This window comes from Rhagoletis pomonella, unplaced genomic scaffold (genome assembly GCF_013731165.1).
Source record: "Rhagoletis pomonella isolate Grant_MI unplaced genomic scaffold, Rhpom_1.0 Rhpom_scaffold_00013, whole genome shotgun sequence".
Lineage (NCBI taxonomy): Eukaryota > Metazoa > Arthropoda > Insecta > Diptera > Tephritidae > Rhagoletis > Rhagoletis pomonella.
This window is the reverse complement of record NW_023458567.1, coordinates 20,235,374-20,247,595: the sequence shown is the minus strand read 5'-3', so window position 1 is coordinate 20,247,595 and position 12,222 is coordinate 20,235,374. Positions and strand designations below refer to the sequence as shown.

The following is a 12,222-nucleotide window of genomic DNA, read 5'->3' as shown; positions in this document are numbered from 1 at the left end:
TCTAAGTCGCTAGAGTATTGAGTGGCTTCTCACAAACAAACAAACAAGCAAACAAGCAAACATTCATACAAAAATAAGGCCAAGATTAGGTGTGCATGTACGTACTGTTGTTCGCTAGCTGCAAGGGGGTAAACGGGAATATCACAATGCAATCAAAAAAAAAATCTGTTGGATGAATTATGAGACTTGCTGAAGATTTATGATTAGCAAAAGTAACGTTTTAAATTCTTCAATGACAACGGCGAAAACATAAGCGTATCTTTGCCAACAATTTATAATCATTCCTTCCACCCTTGCACTTTCCTTCTTAGCTACTTATGAAAGTTTGTAGAAAAAGCAAACAAAAGAAAATTTTACATTCGGTCGGTTGGCAGCAAAATCCTTCGTCCGGGCTCGGCTCGAATATAAATTTCCTGCGATTAGGTTGAATTTCAATTTACCACGCCATTCACTAGGTACGCAAATTACTGCGATATTTTTCCTTTATTTAGCGTGGGCGTGGCAGTCAGCTCAATTGGCAATTTTTTCGTAACAACATAAATCAAATTTGCCACTGGGCAATGAATAATGGTGCAAATTGAAATAATACTTTAGGCGCTGATGTTAGTTTAGCATTAAATGTGAAGCGCGAAGAAAAGCGTTTAATAATGCCCATGTGTGCGCATTGGAGAACAATGCGTAAATTTCATAGTAAAACTTGAAGAGAAATGTCAGCTGAAAAAGACTGCGACTAATCACTGATGAGAATATTCCGGGACTAGTCTCAATCGGGTACAATTAAGCATTAATTAGTCGCAACTAGCCTTATACGCGTATAATTGGAAATCAGTTAGTAACCGACTCTTCACTAACGGGTACAATTAACGATTTAATGATAATGTAGGCCCTTAGTCAACGAAATTTCATGTGCAATGTTGGCATGTAGAGAGAGTGTTCGCCCAGCAAAACTGTGGACCCCGGTTCGAATCGCAGTTGGCGCAAGTTACGATTTTTATATATTAAAATTGCGAAGTAACATAAATTCGCCTTATTGCCGTTTGCCTTATGGCTGGTACTAAGGGGCGCTCATCAGTTCATCGGCGTCACATTCCTGGATATACCGATGTGGTCCGATTAGAAAAGCATTTCTGCTTGCCAACAGTGCAAGGGTAGTAACTTAATAAATTTTATGTAGCAGAGCAAAGGACCCGGCGATCTAAAAGATATTTTATAACCCTATGATAAGTGCACTACCCTGGCAGCCAAAGATACTATAAGCTTACCATCTACAGTTATAGATGTGTTTTAGTCTTATGGTCTTATTCATAAAAAATAAAGTAGCTTTATAAAAAGTTTATTAATTGAAAAATGTATGAAAACGTCAATTTATAAAGCTCTTTAAACCTACTTTATTTTTTATGAATAAGGCCATTAGTTTGTTATTCTGATCCGACATCTCAAGCCAATCTTCCAACTTTCTCTTGACAGCTGATACAAAAGGATCAGTCGAAATTCCTAGTCTCACCGGATGAATACCAATCGCACAATGGCCTGTCAGAACCTCCATCACTTTTTAAAGTGCTCTATAAAAACAGTTGCTGCAGCAGAGAAACGTCTTCTTTTGCTTTTTTATTTCACAAAAGGACCCGGTTTCCTTAGACTAATAGCAGTACGTGCTGCGACAATTTTGTCTGCAATATTCGCAGACGCCGTTTTCAACATATGTTCGTAGGTGTGGTTCCTAATGTTCCGATAATTCCTGTTTTACAAGTTAAGCCTTCTCTAGTAAGTTGCACCAGACAAGAGCTCCTTGAAACAATATAGGCTTACATCTGGTTTCCTATCCAATGTTAGGCTTCAGGTAACCTTGATCCAGATCAAAAGGGTGTATAAAAGTAGGCCTTTAACCAAAAGTTCCACGTCATCTATGTATATAGGCGATCACCCGGCAACCCACTTTTTGTGGGCGGGCGGTATTAACCGACCTTTTCTTGCAATAAGCATATTAAGCTTTTTAAAGACAGTCACGAGGAATCGCGTTTCTTATGTACAGGTCTATCAGTCTCTCTAGCGATTGATAGAGCCTAAAGAGACTGATAGGCCTAAAATCCTTAGGGGAAACATGAGATATTTTTATCATGCGTCAAAAAGTTCGATAGTGATCCGAAAATTGTCGCTAACTGATTACAGTATCTTATTCCTGAAGCAAAAAATATCGCACAGAAGTACATTTGACTGCACTTCGAAGTACGAAGTACAAGAGCGAAAAAAGAAATACTGTACTTCCGAAAGAAGTACGGTTGGTCACATTACTAAATTTTTTGTCATCTAAAAAAACAAATAAAAAATTCCAAAATAATTTAAAAACTTTCTTCAATAGGGCTAACTTTCAGTTTTCACTAGGCATTAAATGAAAATAAATTTAATCACTACGTTGGGCATTAAACATATGGCATTTTTAGAATGGCATACATTTTTTGTCATTTCGTTGCCTGACGGAAATTCGGGGAACGCATTTATTGAAATTGCCTTTTTTTCTTCTAAAGAGACTGAGTATATTCGATTAAGAATGTCCACGATTTAGCTTTCCTTGATTCCATAGATATACATTTGATGTTGCCTTAAGATATTTGCCTTTGTTTGCCTTTTATACCTTAAAGGCCAGTATGTAGCTCTCAAGAAAAGCAAAAACTCCCTATAAAATGACTTAAAAGAGGCTAAGATTTTCTTGTGTAGAATTTCCTTAAGGCAGTACGCAGTTCTTAAGAAATTTGCTAAGCTTTCTACTGAGGGTTACTAAAGTTTTTTTTGTGAAAAACGAGCACAAGGCAACCAATGTCTGCACCTTCCGAGTTAATTTCAGCCTCTACTCATTTGAATTGAAAGCGAAGTTGACTGAAATTCACTCGGAAGTGAATTGCAGAACCTGCCGGAATATGAAGGTTTTAAACGTTCCATATTTAAATTGAGCGCCACTTGTATCAACTCACGTCGATCGCACGTATAAAAATGCTGCCAGAAAACTTCCTGATATTTTTGTGGCGAAACAGATTGTTTTGGTTTGTAGTCAGGAAATGTGCATGGTTTCAAGCTTGTTATTATGAATAGTACCTTAAGGCCGTCGTTGAATATGTTATCCTCGATCCTTTGACCGAGAGCAAAGTCAACATTTGAATGTTATTTAGTGTTTTAGAAATAAGCGACAAACGGACAATCGTATGGTATTGCCGTTCCATTAACTTTGAGTTGAAAGATCATGTCCCACTAAAAAGTGTTGTACAGGCGCAAAGGTATGAGCTGGAACTCCATTTTTATTTTACCTGAAATTGTAGTCAAAAAGATTCAACCTTTTCAGCTACAGAATTTCCCAAAGAATAACCGTAAGATCAAACTCTTTTGAGTAATGAACGGTCTAAATTTAAGATTTGTACTTTACTTAGGTAAAATTGTGAATCCAATGAATGAACAACCGTGTACTTTCGACACTTGCAAATATATGTGGTGCTACCCCTTATAACGCCTTTAAATGCCACGAGGCTGTGAGCCAAGAAGAATGCCAGACTTTGTTATCAGCATTGTCGGCCTTTGCAGTTTTTCTGCATCAGTAGTTCTGTATTTTTTGTGAGTAAACAAAAAAGGAAAAATCATCAATGAAATCAATCCGCTTGATAAAAGAAAAAAAAACACAGTTGGATACTGGTAAAATGCATTTGGTGTTAAAACCGGAAGCGACTTTTCCAACGACACTGACATCGACAGCAAGCGACACAGCTTCGAACAGCAAAAACCAATGAATGATGTAAAAATTAATATCCTGGAAAAATCATCAGCCACAATCAAGCGGCATTCTTACTCTACCCAGATATGTCGCCACGTCTCTGTAACACCAACGCAGAAATAATCACCGCAAGCAAATTTTTTTATGCATATTTAAATTTTCTTTTTATTGTTTTCGTATAATTTTGATTTCGTTGCTGCTGTAACAGCAATTTCGCACCCCCATCAGCAGCGTTAGACGTGGGTAGGTGAGTTCACTTGAATGCGACAAACGAAAATTTCATCGCTCACTGCAGTAAATGATTTATGAAATTGTTGCTTTCACATCTTCATCGTCAATTAAGCACAGCCTGCGCGCGGCGCGCATACATACATACATATACACAGAGCTACTCCGTCTTTTATTTCGATTTCTTTTGTTTATTTTTTTGGTGAGTTAAGTGAAAAGAAATTTTCAATCTTGTTCGTCATTATTACACTTCCTCCTTCACATTTCCTGTGAACATCTATTCTGTCAACTCTGCTGCCTGCCGTCTGCAGCAAGTGCGATTGACACGCCGCTGGCGTTTGTCGTGGTGTTGATTGCGTGACGAATACGCGAAGGTTCATTGAGTACACCTGACTCCAACTGCGCATACTTCTGAGCGGTTTATTGTCTTATCGTTTGCCGCCACCCTCTCTGTCGGGGATTACATCAATTTACCATATTTTTTGCCTGGACTACGACGTCTATTTTCTGCTACAGAAATCGATTACTATATTTGCAAAATTAGTTACGTCAGCGGGCGGATTTCTTTTTTTTTACGGTTAGGTGGAAATCTGAAAACTGACGGGGTATTACGAGGATACCGAGGATGGTACTATGTTTATATTGGACGGAGAACTGTCCTGGCAATGCAATTCTGAAGTTGCATCCAGCAAAGCTATGACTTTTTTATATGATTCCAATACTGCGGTTAATAAAATGGGATTACGCACCGCGTATATTGGATTACACAGAAGCTGCTTCAGTACAAAATTACAAGCAAGTTTTAGATGCAACTGATTGCATTCGTGAGTATGAGACATACTAATGTTAAGAGCTCAGACTACTGAGCTCATATTTTCCCTTAAAAGACTTTACCCTACAAATTCCATAGAGGAGCAAATGGGCACTAAACTATATGAACTTACCCATAGAATCAGGCATCACCTACTCACAAGAGTGAAATAAACCCCTTTTTAGTAACCAAATATTTTTCCTCTTCGGCTGAAAACGGCGGCTATTGAATCAATCAGTCATAGAGTTTTAAAATTATATGATTTCTCTGAACTTCGTGAGATAGGATAGCAGACCTCATCATATTGCTTAAGCCATAAAGTTTTGTCAGTCACCTCCAAACTTTAAAGGATGGTCGTAGGAAGAGTTTTCTCCCCTCCGCTCCACGACTACTGCAGCGTACATTAGGTGAAAGAGTTGGCCACCCATAAGGCAGGACGAAGTTTCCCCAAAGATATACAGAGAAGAGAGAGCTTTTCATCTTCTATGACATTTGGGCAGTCCTGTAAACAGTAGACTCACACTGAATGCCATACATCTCTGATATGAATAACTCATTGAGGGACATCACAATGCTGCGAGGTAAACATCAGTGATTGGCGTGCGGTTTGCCACAATTATTGCATGGCATGCTTTCGGCAATCGAACAAATGCAGTGGTTGCTGGCCCCATGCACGATCATTCGGAACACCGGTTTACCGAAGCCAATATGAGTATGCGCTGTTAAAATGATCGTTGCTGCGGCGGTATTTGCCAGCACTGCACGCTTTGCAGTGGTGATCATTCATCCACCGCTTTTAATGTGAGTACGCTTAAAGTCACAAAAATAGCATTGCATGCCATTTTCTGGTCAGCATCAGAAAAGATCTTTTATTTAGTTGTTCCCCGAATTGACCTCATAAGAGTTATTGTTATAAATGTTGTTCATTCCTCGTTGGTACAGTTATTCAAAAGCAATGGTTTTGTTCTATTCTCAAAAAAAAAGATAATTTTTCAAACTTTCAGGAAAGTTGAACCAGACCTCTTCGACAATATTTAACGTAATTTAAAACTCGCAAGGTTTATTTAGGCAAAGAAATGTTTGATATCCTCGGGACGCGGACTCATTCTCAGGACGGGAGACGATTCGTACTTCATCTGCTTAGCTTCCAAAGTTAGCAACAAATGGAATATATGTACATATATACGTAACGTGAGCAGTCCACTCAACGTCCCAAGCAGCGCTAGCCGACTCCTGGGGCTTTCAGCAATTCTCGTCTATTTTAGGTAAATTCGGGCGGAGAATTGAATTAGTTTTAGAATTGTCTGCGAGTATGAAAACGTTGTAAGCGAAACGTACTGCGAAATTCCAAATTTGATAGAAGCCTCCAAGCGGGCATTGCTATCTACTTCCAGTAACTGCCATTAAGCGAAGTTCACAGACTGTCATATGTAGTCGGCAACCATAAATTGGATATGTGTTCGGCAACGTTGAATATTCCTGTAATCTTTAAGGCAGAGCATGATAAATCTATGCGGGCCAGTGCGCGTGGATAGGATTTGAGACAGGACTTGTAGAAATGGTACGAGCTGAAAGTCTCTCTGAGATGCCTGCTCTCACAAGTCGAGGGGAATTTCAAAGCAGAAGCTAACAGCAGGTGCACAAATCTACATGCACGCTTGGTGAACGAATTAGTCAGAGCTTGCTGAGGCTGTGTTTATTGCGAATATTAATAAGACACTAGACTACCGGCTAAATGGTTGGCAGATTCGAACCCCCGTAAAACACTTTCTGCAAAGCGGTTAAAATTTCTTACTCATCTTAAAGTAGAAGGTATTAAGCACTTTCTGTGAAATTGCTTCAAACTCCAAAAAATTATCTTATGATTTTTGGAGGACTATCTCTTTGAAATTCTATAATGTTAATTTACTGCTCTAGTTGAGTCCGCTTGTAACAATAGCAGCTCGTCCACCTTACCTTATCAATGTCACCGGCCAAAAAAGGTTCGTTCCTTAAATTTTTTATTTTATTTTTATTAAATTCGACACAGTATTTCTTCTATATATATATTTTAATGTAATTATATACCCCATCTTAAGGTCTAATCGATTTGCGTTATTGAAGCCTCATCAGCGCTAGAACAACGACTGCTCTCGCCATCAGTGCGATACTTAATCGAGTCGATAATTTCCACATCGATGTCGCGTTCGCGATTACTGCCACCAAAACTCGCGCAATTATCCACCGAGGCTCGTCCATCGGAGTCAGCATCACAGTCGGGCTCAGATTTATTGTCATTATCATAACTGTTGCTACTACCGCCACCGGCAGCTGCTGCTGCATTCGAAGCAAGGAGATCGCGCGCCGCGAACTGACTATAAAGACGCGGCAAATGCTGCAGCATGTAGCTGGCGCTATTTTTCGTAAAAGGTTGATTTTCTTTAGCCTCACCCAAATCATAATATTTCGTGTAATTTTCAAATTTGCTAGCCATTGCTGAGGAGGTCAAATTGATGGCATCTAACGTATGACTCGCTGCGGAATTTGTGTCGTTTGCACGCGGTACGGGCACCGTGAACGCTGAACCCTGTCGATGCTTGTTCAGCAAACTGGCACCTGTGGCACTGCCACCGGATGACTCCGACTCACTGGTCGCATTGCTGTTATCGGCGCTGGTGAGCGGCGAAATATTTTCTTTTTTGCGATCATATATATGACCCGATACACGTAAATCGATGAAGAAGTGCAATGGGTCGATGCCGTAGGGTGGGTAGAGCGGTGGATACCACACAGGCGGAGGTGGCGGTAAGACCAAATCCTGTGGCGGCAGTGAAGCAGCGGGCGGAGTGTCCTGCAGCGCGGTATCCACTGCACCACCTCCACCGCCCGCTCCAGCACAATCAGCATTAGCAGCCGTGGCAGCAGTTGAGTCTGGTGTGGTGACGTTGCCTGCATCGCCCCTACCAACCTTAACATCTGTTGCATCTTTGGTGGCATCATCCATCTTGCGATATTTATTGGCTAAGTGGAAATATGGCTTATTTGTTAGTTCCAATGGCTTCTCCAAGCCAACAGACGCAGCGGCATTGCTTGCTAGCTGCTGTTGTTGTTGTTGTTGCTGCTGCAGCTGCTGTTTCTCCTCCGCCTCCTTACGCTCACGCAAGTGCTCATAATAGGGTCGGTGGTGAGCCCAAGTGCGCTTCCGTGGCCTGCGTGCCAACACCATCGATTGTTGCAGCTGCAGATTGCGCGCATTCTCGTTGTTGCGTGCCTGCACCAGTGAGCGTAGCATGTCACTGAAGAAAAAGTTGTTGGCACCCACCGGTGTGGAGTACAAGTAGGGAGGCGTGGCTGCCATCAGTCGGCTGACAAAGTCCTGATTGCGCATCTCATGAATATTCGACTTTCGCGGTGTGGCAGTGGATGCGGCACTCGTGGGCGAGGAGGACGACGAAGATGAGTTGGCTGTCGTGGTATCCTTTCCTGCGCATTTCTGTTGCTGTTGTTGTTGCTGTTGCTGCAAGAGTTGCTGGCGTTGATGTTGCTGCTGCTGCTGTTGCTGTTGGTGATGTTCATCCGACATGACCGCCTGCCGAGCAACTACAAGTCAAATAAGCTGTAGACGGAGAGAGAGATAGAGTAAAAGAAAGTAGATTTTAATGTTTGTCTTTACGAAACAAGCTGCACGTCTTAAGTGTCTTAAGTGTAGGAAATGCAAACACAATAAGAAACAATAAGACAATGTCATTTAAATGTTCTTCTCTTGTACTTTTCAGATTTGCTAGACAGTAAATGGAAACCTGTCGACAATGCCCACCCACGCGTTTGTTTGCATTTAGTCCCTAAGCTATTGCGGATTACAGCTGAGTGCCTGAACAAAGCAGATTGTTTCGTGTATTAAGTTGTTTTTGATTTCAATAAAATGCACTGTGAGATTTATTTACATATTTTGCAGGTGGGTGGTAGCAGTAGCTACATTCTAAGTATGCGGCAACCATTTGGTAATGCTCGGTCTTGATGCAAATCTTCATTTTGGTCGTAATTGTTTTGGGTAAAAATATCTAAAGGAGGGGGGTATGCACACATAAATACATATCAAATATTTAGTCAGTCGCTTCCCATTAGATATTAAAGAAAATCATAAGTTTTAAAAGAAAGTTTAGAATGAACTCAGGATCGGAAGATTCTTTAAGAGGCATTTTTTTTTCAAAAATGAAAAACTGTGACGAAAGTTAATTAATTTTGATAATCTTTATTATTATACATTATAAGTATTTTTTAAAGATAATTTCTTTCAAATAATGGACGTAACTGCGCTTGTGGTGGTCCATTTGGCACTTGGCCAATGATTCGAGTAATGTTGGCCTCGAATATCTCCGTCGTAGCCGGCCTATTCATGTAGACTTTTTCACTTTACATAGCCCCAAAGAAAAAAAGTCTAAAGGTGTTATGTCACATGATGTATGTATGTGGCCAACGCATTGTTCCGAAGAGTGAAATGAAGTGTTCACCGAATCATTCTCGCAGTAAATCAAATATTTCACGGACTGTAAGGCAAGTAACGCCATCTTTTTTGAATCAAATGCCGTCGAGACAACGGGCTTTAATTTCTGACATCAAATAGTCCGTTATCATGGCCATATCTAAACAAAAGCGTCAGCGTTGTCTGGCTGTCAAAAATTCTCATGCCCATACTAGGTGCACTCCCGTATTCCTCGGACTCGGACTAGTAAAACTGTCAAAAAATAAAAATTCGCTCAGAGCGAGAGAGTAACATTGAAAAGTACGAGATCGCTTTCTAGTAAAAAATGGTAACTTCTGTCAACTTCAACATAACCTCCAAATTTTGGTTGTAAATTTTTGCTTATTTTGTATAAAAACACACTCAGCTCACACATGTAAATAACCAAAAATACTTTCAAATTCATTAGAATCCACTTAAACAAGTAATTAAATAGTTTTCAACATGAATTAGCAGAGTGCACTTTTCTTTTGTTTACAATTTGGTTACCAAATACACTACAGCTGATCGTTTGACACATTTACCAGCAAAACTAAAACTGCCCTGTAGTCAAATGTACTAGTTGTAAACTACCTCACAACTAGTATGAACTGCATGCCCAACTAGTCAGCCAACTATCTTTTTTCCATGCAATCAACTGGTATTTTTAACACGGGGATGTCCTACGAGATGGCAATTGTCAGATTTCGGTCAGAAATATACCAGTCTCATACTAGTTCAAAATAGACAGAAAAATACTAGTATAATTATAGGCCAAAATGACTACTTTGGAAGTCAAAAAATAAAATAAATTCATGAATATACAATAAAAAACTTTTGATTAAGTACACTTTAATACATTACACATTTTTATGTAGTGTTAAATTTTTTGAGTATTTATTAAAAGGAAAAATAAATACATAAATATTTAAAACTTTCGAACATAAATTTAAATGCATTTTCGATTAAATTATATTAAAAGTAAAAGCTTGAATATGGAAAACATTTTAGTTAAAAATAAAAAGATACCTTAGTTAATTTTTGAGTGAACTATGTGAATAAAATTTTTTTTTAAGTAATAATTAGTGTTTAAAATTTGAGATTTGGATAAGAATAAAATAAATAAATAATTCGATCAGTTATTAAATATTCTTAATATGTGTCTATACTTTGGCTTGTTGATTGATAATTGAAATTAATCAAATAATTATATTTATCGTGTAATTAAAAAAAGTCAAAAATAATTGAAAATAATAAAAAATAATTAAATAATGATGTAATTAAAGTTAACGAATTAATTAAAATATTTTGTTTAAGTAATTAATTATTAATCATTAAGAAGGTGCCAATGTCGGTATTTAATCATTAAACGGTTATCCAAAAAAACATGGTTTAATTAATAATCATTATGAATATTAATCATTATTTAACAGGTATGGTAAAATGCGAGTACGTACTCGCTTTAACGGTTTACCATATACTCAAATAAAAGTTATAATATTTTGTGTACTCTATTGTATTAAACTGTCGAAGTCAAATAAAACTGGGCATGAATAAATCTTTTTGTACTTACTACAAGTCTGATCACTTTTGAACTAGTTCGGTTTCAGTCAGGAAATTCTGGTTGTAAACTAGTATTTTTCCTGACTAGTTTGGGGATTTACTGCAGGGTGGTAACTTCTGACAGAGAGAGAACCGTATTTACTCTCTTTTGTGTACTCTCAGTAGTCAGAGCACCGAGTACGGGATCGATTTCCAGTAAAATATGACTATTTCTGACTAGTCCGGACTCGTACCGGATCGCAACTACTATTTATGTGAATCATAATGAAACAACGCGGCGTCTACGCTGAGCTACGGTTGCCAGACGTACTGATTTTATCAGTACAGTACTGATTTTTCAACTCTTGTACTGATTATATTCATTTCTTCAATCAGTACGCTAATGTCCTGATTTTTTCAAAATTTGTACTGATTTGTATTGAATTTTCTATTCAAACAAAATACTTTAGTATTTTCTTAAGGTTTTTACATAACGTTGGAACTTTCTTAAACTGTACTGTAAAAAATAAGAAGAAAATAATTTAATTATAGTTGACATGTTTTAGATAATATGTATTTGATATGCCCAAGAAATTAATACAACAAAAAGATCAATCGTTTTATGGGCATATCGCCGAGTCGTTACCTACCAGTTGTGATAATATGATGGAGCTTAAATTATTTGTGTTGAGTGTTATTAGTTATCTCGAAAATAACTTTCAGTTTAATAACAATAAATTTCAATATTCGAATGGCTTTTGCCTATAACTTACAACGCCTTTTTCTCAATTTACTGACTTTGAAAGAGTTTTGCATACAAGACATAGAGTTAGATACCCTTTTTAGCGAATTCTTAGTCTTTCCCAGTTTTTGCGTAGTTGAAAAATTATTTAAGCCATGAGGAAATATAGATGAACTCCTTAAAAATTGGTACTTTTTCACAGTATTCCTGCGCAAAGAGAGAAACCGGCTTCTAATTAAAATTTTTGAAAGTGAACTTTAAACTAAAAGTGATTTTAAAATGAAATGTATGAAATTCTTTGACTATTTAAACACTGAAAATGGGAATGATCTCATTATTGCTATTCAAAAAGTCATAAATATAAAATAATTTATTAAAATGAATAACGCTTTTATTTTTTATGAACCATATTTTATTTATATACCAAAATATGGTTAAAAACAAGAACTCAGACGTTTTAAATTATTTTCTGTTACTTACATTCATAATTTTGCTTTGAATGAGAATATACTGAAATGTACTGATTTTTTTAGCATGAAAAAGTCTAATATACTGATTTCGCGCATAAAAAATCTGGCAACCCTAACGCTGAGCGGCTGGATAATCCGATTTTGAAGGAAGTTAGGAAGTGAAGTTGGTTGCAGAAAACGGCTAAACTGTAA

At 37.8% G+C, this 12,222-nt stretch overlaps 3 protein-coding genes across 3 annotated transcripts in view; 1 reads left to right on the top strand and 2 right to left on the bottom strand.

Annotated features, from left to right (window-relative positions):
- LOC118748942 (nuclear cap-binding protein subunit 1) overlaps positions 1 to 12,222 on the top strand; it is a 116,986-nt gene that overhangs the window by 33,870 nt on the left and 70,894 nt on the right. The window lies entirely within an intron of this gene.
- The window catches only part of LOC118748941, a 41,432-nt gene that overhangs the window by 28,083 nt on the left and 1,127 nt on the right, over positions 1 to 12,222 (bottom strand). The window lies entirely within an intron of this gene.
- LOC118748944 (probable basic-leucine zipper transcription factor R) lies at positions 6,788 to 8,386 on the bottom strand. The gene has a single exon (XM_036483702.1). It carries the CDS (start codon positions 8,356 to 8,358, stop codon positions 6,877 to 6,879), a length of 1,482 nt encoding a protein of 493 aa, XP_036339595.1. The 5' UTR covers positions 8,359 to 8,386; the 3' UTR covers positions 6,788 to 6,876.

Excerpts from the sequence above, each read along its gene's own strand:
- LOC118748944 (XM_036483702.1), bottom strand. The coding sequence starts at position 8,358 with ATGTCGGATGAACATCACCAACAGCAACAGCAGCAGCAGCAACATCAA.